Raw genomic sequence first — 10852 nt, forward strand, 5'->3', positions numbered from 1 at the left:
TTTTAAACTTGAATAAACCTGTATTTTGCCAACTTTTAGAGTGCATGGAGAGTGCACCAGAGCTGGTAGCTGCTGGCGTTGGGCACTGCAATTTGTTTAAGCCCATCATGTAATGGTGAACTACAGTAACCTATTCTCAGTGGTTGCTCATCAATCAATATCCTTTATTTAACCAGGTAAAATGACACGTTGGGATTAAAATCTCTTTTTCAAGAGCGACCTGGCCAAGAGGGCAGCAAAAGCAAAGTTACAGTAATACATACAAACAAACAACAACAACAAAACAGCAGTCACGCACTACAGTTAGGAACACAAATGACTTACAAAATAATTTCAAACGTTCTCGCTGAGGACTGTCGCCAAGGTTTTCTTTTCAACACTTTTCACTCATTTTGCTCTTCCGTTGTAAACTCCAACATCTTTATTCACAGTTTTTAATTACATTTTTTTTAATGACTGACCTGCCACCAAACAAAACATAAAGCCTCACCTGCATCCTCATGGGCAAAGACGGTCATATGCAGGTTTTAAGGTTTTTCTTGGATGTGGCTCATTTATATTTTTTATGTATTTAGTTTGCTGACTGCATCACCAGCTGCACCGAAACAGTTTTGAAAGAATGGAACCTTCAATTAATAGCGACTCGCTCAACGATCTCCCAATGAGAATCACTCACCGGCGCCTCTCTCCTCTTTCCTGCTGCCCTTCAGACAGTTTTGTTGGACATGGACTCCTCTTTGACCGGCGCTCAGATCCGCCAGAAGTTCATTGACTTCTTCCGTCGCTATGAGCACGCGTACGTCCACTCGTCGGCCACCATCCCGCTGGATGATCCCACGCTGCTTTTCGCCAACGCCGGCATGAATCAGGTACGACGCCCCTTTGGATTTGGACACGTTCGCTGAAGCGACGCGCTACAAATTTGCTCGTATTTGATTTCCGTTGTTGCCGTTTTCTCTTAGTTCAAGCCAATCTTCCTGAACACCATCGATCCGTCCCACCCCATGGCCAAGCTTCGCCGCGCTGCCAACACGCAAAAGTGCATCCGCGCTGGAGGAAAACACAACGACCTGGACGATGTTGGCAAGGACGTCTACCACCACACCTTCTTTGAGATGCTGGGGTCCTGGTCCTTTGGGGACTACTTCAAGGTAACGTTGTTGTTGTTGTTGTTGTTTTATGTGACTGTGCAATTAAATTGTAGCCAAAGACAAATGCTTTAGACAGGAATTTGAACAGAAATAATTTGAATGTCTGGGGGGGAGAGTTGGAAAAATTTGACAAGATTTGGAATGACTTAAAGTTTTACAGGGCTTTAGTGTCTCAGATGGCTAATTGCTAGACCAAACTGTTGATTTGGTCAACTAACGTCTAATCTTATTAACTTCATGAACAGTAAAAAGCAATTTTAGTAGTCTTTTGAAACAAACCCACGATTCCCTGCTGCAATCACCTCCACTGCCAACTTTGGCCTTATAATAACAATACAACTGTAAACTTAAATACCGCCAGATATATTTTTTTTCTGAACTGGTTTTGTTCTTTCTGCCCTCCACGTGTAGCACCTGGCCTGTAAGATGGCTCTGGAACTGCTGACCCAAGAATTCGGCATTCCCGTAGAGCGTCTGTACGTCACCTACTTTGGCGGCAATGAGGAGGCCGGTTTGGAGCCCGACCTGGAGTGTAAACAGATTTGGATTGATCTGGGGTGAGTTGATGTTGGGGATGAGATGAACTGCTCAAGAAGCAGAATGAGGGCATCTATAACATGAGAATAGAGAGCAAAGAATGACTCACTTCGTCAGTCGATGAAGGAAACTTGGAACTGGAAAGAATTCCAAAGGCTGCACTGATGTTGATTATTCTGTATTTTCTCACGTAAATCAAAGGGGGGGGAAAAAAAGCAATATTTGGATGAATCCTTCATTACGTTAACATTTTTTGACCTTTCTGCCATCTCGTTGACCTGAAGGGTGGGGGAGGCTCGCATTTTGCCCGGCAGCATGAAGGATAACTTCTGGGAGATGGGAGACACGGGGCCGTGCGGACCCTGCAGCGAGATCCACTACGACCGCATCGGAGGCCGCGACGCAGCACACCTGGTCAACATGGACGATCCCAACGTCCTGGAGATCTGGAACCTGGTCTTCATCCAGTTCAACCGGTACGTCGTAGTGTGTTGACTTGCCTTCATCTCTCCACCTGATATGCAAATCTGTTCAAAAATATTGACAAAGTTGAACGCACGCGCACACACGATCCTTGTCCACTCACACACGATCCTTGTCCACTCTGTCAGAGAGTCTGAGACGGTGCTGAAGCCACTGCCCAAGAAGAGTATTGACACGGGGATGGGTCTGGAGCGCCTGGTGTCCGTGCTGCAGAACAAGATGTCCAACTATGACACTGACCTCTTCGTCCCATTCTTTGAAGCCATTCAGAAGGTAATCTCATCATCAGTGGAACGCATTGTTATTGTTGTTGTTGTTGTTGGTGGTGTTTTTTGTGTTTTTGTTTGTTTTTTTAACAGATTAAATAGCATCAGTTTTTGAACTCTGATATTTTTTATATCTGTTTTATTTCAGGGCACAGGTGCTCGGCCTTACACAGGCAAGGTGGGCGCAGAGGACGCAGATGGCATTGACATGGCATATCGAGTGCTGGCTGACCATGCACGCACGATCACCATTGCCCTTTCAGATGGCGGTCGGCCAGATAATGTTGGACGAGGGTGAGACGTGAGCCATTTACACATATATATGATACAAGCGTGTTATAGCTTAACTTACTTGACTAACTAAACGTTATTCAGCATTGTGGCTTTGTTTGTGACATTATTCTACTTCTTCTTGCATTATTTGTTGTTTTATATACTTGCAACAAGTGCTTGATGGTGTCTGCACGTAAGCAGCGCACTGTAACTCAAAATAAAACTGATTATAAAGTTGTAATTACCTGTTTGTTTCCTCAGTTATGTGCTGCGGAGGATCCTGCGTCGCGCTGTGCGCTACTCTCACGAGAAGCTGGGAGCTCAGCGAGGCTTCTTTGCTTCTTTGGTGGACGTGGTGGTTGAAACTCTGGTAAGACGCAACATGTTGCTTTGCTTGTTTACCCCGATGGTCACTGCAAACGGATCCCTGCCTCCCCTCTCCTTCCTTCTCTGCCTTCTTCAATCCTTTCTCTCATCCCTCCCGCTTTTCCTCAACAGGGCGACGCCTTCCCGGAGTTGAGGAAGGACCCCGAAGCGGTGAAGGACGTCATTAACGAGGAGGAGGTGCAGTTCCTCAAAACTCTCAGCAGGGGGCGCCGTATCCTCGACAGGAAGATCACGAGCCTCGTTGACAGCAAGACCATACCAGGTAAGGCCTTCTTTTTTTTTTTTCTTGTAGGGATGTGTTGCCTTTTATGACCTATTCAAATAGCGAATTAAAGGGATAGTTCAACAATTTGGCAAATTTGCTCACCGCCATGGTAGCTTGAGTAGGTATGTTCCCTTTAATTATTAAGTGTTGGTTGTTTTGAGACCCGGTGGGCAGAGATGCAAGCTGCTCCCCTCAGAAATTCTCCTGTGTACAAGTTTGTGACCTGCACATTCACCATTCACCGTAACATTACGACACAAGAAGCAAACACATTCTTGAGTTAAACGAGTTTTGACTTAAACAAATATGGCTCTGGATCTCAGTCAGTTAGGAAATCATCATCACTAATGGACCACGTCCACCACAATCAGACTTCAGCTTCTCAACAGACATCATTGTTTTGATGAATTGAGTGGCCGCACTGAACGTGCGCTGTAGAGATCACATCGCCCAGCAGCCATGTCTGGAATGTGGTCGCACCTATGCGTCTCACTGGCTCACAATGTCGCGTTATTATTTTGTAATAACACACGCACACTTCTGCACACTGAGAAAGATTGACTTGTGCCGACGCAGGTGACACAGCATGGCTGCTGTACGACACGTACGGCTTCCCGCTGGACCTGACCTCCCTCATCGCAGAGGAAAAAGGCCTGACTGTGGACATTGCTGCCTTTGAGGAGGAGAAGAAAGCTGCACAGGTAAAGTTTGCAGTTCTGAAATAACAATTCAGATAAAACAATTGAAAAGTTTCCAAAATCCTAAATAAAGGAGAGCAGGAAAAAAGATTTTAACAATGTCCCATGACCAGGCCATATACACATGATGCGTATTATCTATTTGTTCATCAGCGATACCACAAGAATCAAGACATGCAGAATGCATCCTCGATATACACCAAAAGAGGGGGGGGGGCGGCCTCACATTGCATTCTTGTTTCCTCATATTCGGCCTTTTGGTTTCCTGACTCCGATTTTTCCATAAACTGATTCCTTTGACAGATGCAACACTTTGTTTCTTAAAATATTTCTCAAATATTTTCTGAATACTGTCAGGTAAAGTTTTTTTTTTCTTTCCTTAGCTTTCTATGTGATTTGTAAAAAACTGTAATTGCACATTTGAGCAATTTCATTCAACAAAATAAGGGATTTGCTGGATCAAATGTTGAGTTTTACCATTGATGGCAAAGAAAAGACATTGGACATTGAATACACACACTGCATCTTAAGTTGTCATTCACACAGTTTTGCAATTGCATATAGTCATTGAAACATTAAATTGATGCATTGTTTGTCCCTCTGTACTCAGTTGAAGTCCCAGGGCAAGGGTGCAGGTGACCAGGACCACATCATGCTGGACATCTACGCCATAGAAGAACTTCGAAACAAGAACGTCCCCGCCACCGACGACTCGCCAAAGTACAAATACAATTCCGACGAAGACGGCAAATACGGTGAGCGACGTCCTTGCCTTTCGCCGTCCTCGGGAGCTCGGCGGCTTCAACTAATCCCGAGTCGTGCGTGTCGCATTCAGACTTCCAGCCGGCCTCGGCCACCGTGCTGGCCCTGCGGCGCGAGCGCGCCTTCTGCGACGAAGTGACCTCGGGGCAGGAGTGCGGCGTGGTGCTGGACCAGACGTCCTTCTACGCAGAGCAGGGCGGCCAGACGTTCGACGAGGGCTTCATGCTCCGAGAGGACGACAGCACGGGGGACGTAAGTCTGACCAGAAACGCCAAGGAATTTAGGCTTCATATTAAAAAAAAAAAAATGTATTTATTTATGATTTATAATTTAAATGATTGATTTAACTCCTTGTTAAAAACTCTAAATGATGTGGATTCTTATTCTTATTGCTAAGACTTGGACAGCCTTTCTTGACAAATAATTTATGCAATTGTCATATTTTATTTTTTCAAATGAATCACATTTTTGTAACAGGGAATATTTTTTTGAAATAACTCTTTCTATTAATATTTTAAAATTCTGGCAAATACAACATCATTGTAACTTTCGCTAACTTTCACTTCTCGTGTTGATCAATCACGATCAATCAAATCTAAGCTTTGGTTGATTGAAAAAAAAAATCTAAATCCCTGTTCAGATGGATGCAGCAATAAAATGATCTCGCGCAGACAAGTTTTTGATCAGAATAAACCAATTCGGCATCCACGCACATTGTTGAACAAAAAAAATCCTGCGTTTAAATTCACCTACACTGGCTCCTGGTTAAGTCGTACATCACCTGCCTACACCTGTTCCTAGGGTGTCCTGCAGAAATTCACGGCATTGTGAGTGTCGCTCCATATCATCCCTGCATCTTGTCTGTTTACCATCGCAGAGAATGGAGTTCACGGTCAAGAACACGCAAGTCAGAGGAGGCTACGTCCTGCACGTGGGGACAGTCTACGGAACGCTACGAGTCGGAGACCAAGTTGCTTTGCACGTTGACGAGGTGGGAGCACGTCGGCGAGCCACCCAATGAGAAGATTTTTAGAAACTGCGTTGAACTGCTCGCGATGAAGGTTGCATTTCCGATTCCCAGGGTCGCCGTCGGCCAATCATGAGCAACCACACGGCAACGCACATCTTGAACTTTGCCCTGCGAGGCGTCCTGGGGGAGGCCGATCAGAGGGGCTCCCTGGTCGCCGCCGACCGCCTGCGCTTTGACTTCACAGCCAAAGGCGCCCTGAGCACGGGGGAGGTCCGACGGACCGAGGAGATCGCTTGCGCCATGATAAGAGACGCTAAGGTTGGTGGAGGATCGCAGGCGACATCGTCGTGCAGCGGAACAGTGCAGTTGCACTGTAGAGTTGATGTTCTATTGTCCTTATTTTTGGTTTGTTTGAGGATGTGCAATGTTCAAGTATAATCGTCTTGTTTAAAAAGTTGAATTTCTTTTTTTTTTATTATTATTATTATTTTTTTTTATTATTATTGGCTGTCATAAGCAGCATCTCAAAGTTGACATTAACTTACTAACAGCATGCGTAGGGGGACAGGAGCTCCAGAACGAGACTCCACTATTTATTGACGATGATGATGATGATGATCATAATGATAATGATGATAATAATTACAGTGCTTAAAATCATGAGAGTAGTGCAACATTCAAAAAGTGCTTAAACTGAGATAACATAGAGAGCATGAATGGCAACATTGTATCTAACAGATAAAATGCAATTAAAGAAAGTAAAGCAACAACAAAGAGGAAAAAAGTATGAAGAGCTGAAAAGGCACAGCTGCAACTAGAATTTAAGGCACATTCTGAACAGTAAGTGGAGACAGGATACAAACACAGAGGACACAGGAGTTAAAACAGTCTAACTCAAAGTTTTCTTGGAAAAGTGGGTTTTCAGTCCTTTCCTGTAGGCTTCCACTGTCTGTGTTGCCCGCAGATGATCAGGAAGGGCATTCCAAAGACAGGAAGAAATTAAAGATTACATTTTTTTTTTTTTTTTAAATCCTCTTTCAACGATAAAACAAACACCTCGACCTTCCCTGTCCCCTGTCCCACACTTGACCATCTCCAGCCAGTGTTTGCCCTGGACGCTCCCCTTGCTCAGGCCAAGGCCATCCAAGGCCTGCGCGCCGTTTTCGATGAGACTTACCCAGACCCGGTCCGAGTGGTGTCCATCGGCATCTCCGTGGAGGAGCTCCTGAAGGATCCCGACAGCACCGCCGGCTCCCTCACCTCCATTGAGTTCTGCGGTGGAACGTGAGTGTGGTGCTTTTCTTTCGGTCTCCTCTACCGCGTCGACATTCCCCCAAAGAAGCAGACTCTCCGAGCAAACCAAACTAGCGGTGGATTGAACAGCGTGAAACCACATAAAGTTCTTCTCTCTTTAGTTGCCGTATCAACTCAACAGGTTTTTAGATTTAAAATCAGACGGTGCCAACGGCTCGTTCGTTTTCTCTGCTCAGCCTCTGTGTGCAAGGCTGCCCGTAAAATGAGCTGTTGCGCCGTGTTCCCCCGCAGCCATCTGCAGAACTCGGTTCACATCGGGCAGTTCGTCATCGTCTCCGAGGAGGCCATTGCTAAGGGGATCCGGCGCATCGTTGCTGTGACGGGAGCGGAGGCCCAGAAGGTCAGTAAACGCACGTGCGCGCACTCGCTGTCGCTCACCTTCACTGGGCACCGTCAGTCTGTTTGAGACCATTCACTTGTGAGTTGTTGATCCTGGCCGTTTCATTCTGTGAATGTCGTATTGTTATTTTTCCCATAAAACCGATTTAAACTTCCAGTGTGATTTTTTTATATTGGTAAAAGCTTAATATACACCCATAAATACCAAAATAAAAGTGTACACTAACGGTATAATAAAAGTAATTTTGTTTTGCTACCCATAGAATGGTTATTCTTATTTTATATATTTATATACATATACTGTATGTATATTTATATTTATATGTAACAATCTACATACAGCAAGGGTCTCACTACAATATTTGTAAGGAAGCCTGGTGTGGACAATCCAGCCCGCCTGACCGCCTTTTGTAATTAGGGTGAACACTCGTGTCTGTAAATAAACCAACGAAGAAGAAGGTGGACGAGGTATCCAGGTTTGTGCTTGTAGGCCACCGTAGTTCACTGGCAGGCTCGGGAGAGGGAGGGTACGGCGTCCCCAAGACACTTGAGTGAAAGAGCGCCGTGTTCTAAAATGTAACCACTTCATGTTGTTGTTTCTTTTTAAAAATCTCCAAATATTACACACTTAACCTTTAAGATCTTGAAGATAATGTCGGTAACTATCGTGAACTTCAAACAAACCACCCACATTTTGTGCGAAGGACAAATGCTGGGTGCAAATTCAGATCACACAAAGTCCTCAAGTAATGCTTTTTAAAGTTTAATCACAGTTTTTCCTGTTGAAAGGTACGAAGGCCAACTCTATTCTGCTCAGGTTGAGGTGCTCTGTCATTTTTCACTCCAAGGCAATGAAACTTTAATGGAGTTTGTTTTCGGCGTGTGAAAAACAGAGGTAGAGAAGTTCACTTTGCATTTCCCCCTCTACCCAGGCCCGAGGGCAAACTCGTCTGCACTATTTTAGACAATGCTGTTTGATCCCTCTTGGAGTTGCTTTCTCTCTTTGTTCTCCTTCTCGTCCCTCTCCCACCCCCTTTTCACTTTGAGTCTTTTTAATTTCCTCTAATTACCGTACTCATTTCTCATACCCACCAGGCCCAGCGGAAAGCAGATTCCCTCCACCAGGCTCTGTCTGCAATTGGAGACAAAGTGAAAGAGCAGACCGCGCCCAACAAGGACATTCAGAAAGAGATCGCCGACATGACGGAGGTAAGAGATCGGTTTTTATTTCTCCGTTGCCACAAGCAGTCTCGTCTTTTGCATCACCGCGTCGGGTTTCCCCCCCTGCAGTCGATAGGCACTGCAGTGATCTGCCAGTGGCAGAAGGACGAGATGAGGGAGACGCTGAAGGGCCTGAAGAAGGTCATGGACGACCTGGACCGCTCCTACAAGGCCGACATCCAGAAGCGAGTCCTGGAAAAGACCAGCGAGGTGATTCAGAGCAACCCCAACCAGCCGCTGCTGATCATGGAGATGGAGACCGGCGCCTCGTCAAAGGTCAGAGTTGCTGCACAATCCACTTTTCCTGTGATACTTAGAGGTCCAGTGTGTAAAATGTGGCTTGATTTATGATTTTTTTTTTTTTTACAGAAGGAGTAGAGTATAAATACATGCATTTCAATACTCCCCAATACAGATACTGACTACTTGTTAAGGCCATTACACATTATAGAATTACTTTGATTTTCTTCTTCCATGTATGTTCTGTTTTTTGAACAACATTCCTCAGCCTGTATCACAGCAGCAAAAACACAAATTTCACTAAATACTGTCATAAGTACATACAACTGGTATCGGCACATATTCTACAAGTATGAATAGAGTACTCCACCCCGGTATCGGTACCGATACCCGATCCTGGTATCGATACCGATACCCGATGCTGGCACGTTTTTCTTAGGCAGCTTATATCTTATTGTGTCGTAGCGACGGGACCCAACCAGCTAGTGGAACATCAGTTCTGACCTTGAGACATCAACAGTGCTGACGAGGATTCTTCCTCACTGTGTTCCCCCGCCTTTCTTTCTCTCCACTCTTCTCTCTTCCCCCTCCCTTCATCTCTCAGGCACTCAACGAGTCTCTGAAGCTGCTAAAGTCTCAGTCGCCTCAGACCGCCGCCATGCTCTTCACTGTCGACCCCGAGGCCGGCAAGATCACCTGCCTCTGTCAAGTCCCCAAGGTACGAAAGCGCCTGGTTATCTACCAATCTATCTATCTATAATTTTCTACCTTTTTTTAAAAAAAAATTTTTTTAAAACCTTTTTTCTTATCTATTTATCATGTTTCCCTTTTTTCTTATCTATCTTTGAACACACGAGTAACCTCCCCGCTCTCGTCCTCCTCCCCTACAGGAAGTGGCCGATCGCGGCCTCAAGGCCAACGAGTGGGTCTCGGAGCTGTCCGAACTGATGGATGGCAAGGGAGGCGGCAAAGACATGTCGGCCCAGGCGACGGGCAAGAACTTCCACTGCCTGAAGGAGGCGCTGCAAATAGCTGACGAGTTTGCTCGACTGAAGCTGGGAGAAAACTAAGCGGAAGGAGGGAGAGAGAGAGAGAGAGAGAGCGAGGGAGGTTTGTGTGCTAAATAAAATCAAAATTAGGTCAGAAACCTCCAGCAGGAAGTGTGAATAGATAGCGAGGCGTTTGTCAATAAGTCCCAGCTGATCGTCTGAGATGAAAACCCTTCCCGCCTCTGCGTTTCCTCTCGTAGCCTGTCAGAAAATGTTCCAAGAAAAACAAAAAAAAACAAAAAGCTGAATTACTCTGTCCCATCACGTTGGCAAGTGACCCACTGTGAATGAGCCACTAATATATTTATCTTATCAGTGACCACTGACTATTCTCTGTAACATAAAATAATAATAATAATAATGATTCCTAAATACGTTGGAAGATTCTCCAGAAAGGGACGAACTGTGCATGTTTCGTGGGCAGAGAAGAAGTCGAGGGATGTTGGTGGTTGTGACAGACCCTCCCACTGGAACTGTTCTTCAGAAAAGCTCCTGCATTCTCACCGTGTTCGTGTTGCATCTCAATGCTTCTCTGCTGAAGTACATAATACCCCCAAAGCACTTTGGTTTTTTGTTTTTGTTTTTTTTTGGGGGGTCTTGTCCTGAGATTTTAACCGTAAATTCTCAGTCCTCAAGTGGGGCAAAAACAGAAAATCCTAATGATTGATGTCAGTGTGAGAGCGTCATCCACTGGTGTGAGGGAGGAGCCTTGGCTTTCCGCATCAACCACTCGTTGTGTCATAGTCTTTCTTAAACCAACAAGCCATTCACTGTTTAACATAAGCAGTTTTTTGGGGGGGTTTAGTTAAAATATTATCATGCGTAATCGTTAACCTTTTAAAATTATACATTTTTGTGACTTCAGTTTGCTGGAATTTCATAGATGAATGGATGTAA

The 10852-nt window shown here is 45.1% G+C and overlaps 1 protein-coding gene across 1 annotated transcript; it reads left to right on the forward strand.

Annotated features, from left to right (window-relative positions):
- The first annotated feature begins 699 nt into the window (after window positions 1-699).
- On the forward strand, window positions 700-10248 carry aars1 (alanyl-tRNA synthetase 1). Its single transcript, XM_076042538.1, has 19 exons — window positions 700-869; window positions 963-1151; window positions 1563-1708; window positions 1973-2164; window positions 2300-2444; window positions 2586-2731; window positions 2972-3080; window positions 3209-3359; window positions 3939-4063; window positions 4671-4815; window positions 4896-5074; window positions 5700-5813; window positions 5904-6110; window positions 6892-7076; window positions 7338-7446; window positions 8541-8654; window positions 8736-8942; window positions 9511-9624; window positions 9797-10248. The coding sequence occupies exons 1-19, from the start codon at window positions 726-728 to the stop codon at window positions 9974-9976; spliced, it is 2901 nt and encodes a 966-aa protein (XP_075898653.1). The 5' UTR covers window positions 700-725; the 3' UTR covers window positions 9977-10248.
- Window positions 10249-10852: the final 604 nt, after the last annotated feature.

The sequence above is a fragment of the Nelusetta ayraudi genome, unplaced genomic scaffold, assembly GCF_046127955.1.
Source record: "Nelusetta ayraudi isolate G7.1 ecotype Tasmania unplaced genomic scaffold, CSIRO-AGI_Nayr_v1 ptg000071l, whole genome shotgun sequence".
NCBI classification, from domain to species: domain Eukaryota; kingdom Metazoa; phylum Chordata; class Actinopteri; order Tetraodontiformes; family Monacanthidae; genus Nelusetta; species Nelusetta ayraudi.

Bases quoted from the DNA above. Each gene is read 5' to 3' on its own strand.
- aars1 (XM_076042538.1), top strand. From the start codon at position 726: ATGGACTCCTCTTTGACCGGCGCTCAGATCCGCCAGAAGTTCATTGAC. The intron at 870-962 runs GTACGACGCCCC...GTTTTCTCTTAG, and splicing joins CCAACGCCGGCATGAATCAG to TTCAAGCCAATCTTCCTGAA. The intron at 2,165-2,299 runs GTACGTCGTAGT...CCACTCTGTCAG, and splicing joins GTCTTCATCCAGTTCAACCG to AGAGTCTGAGACGGTGCTGA.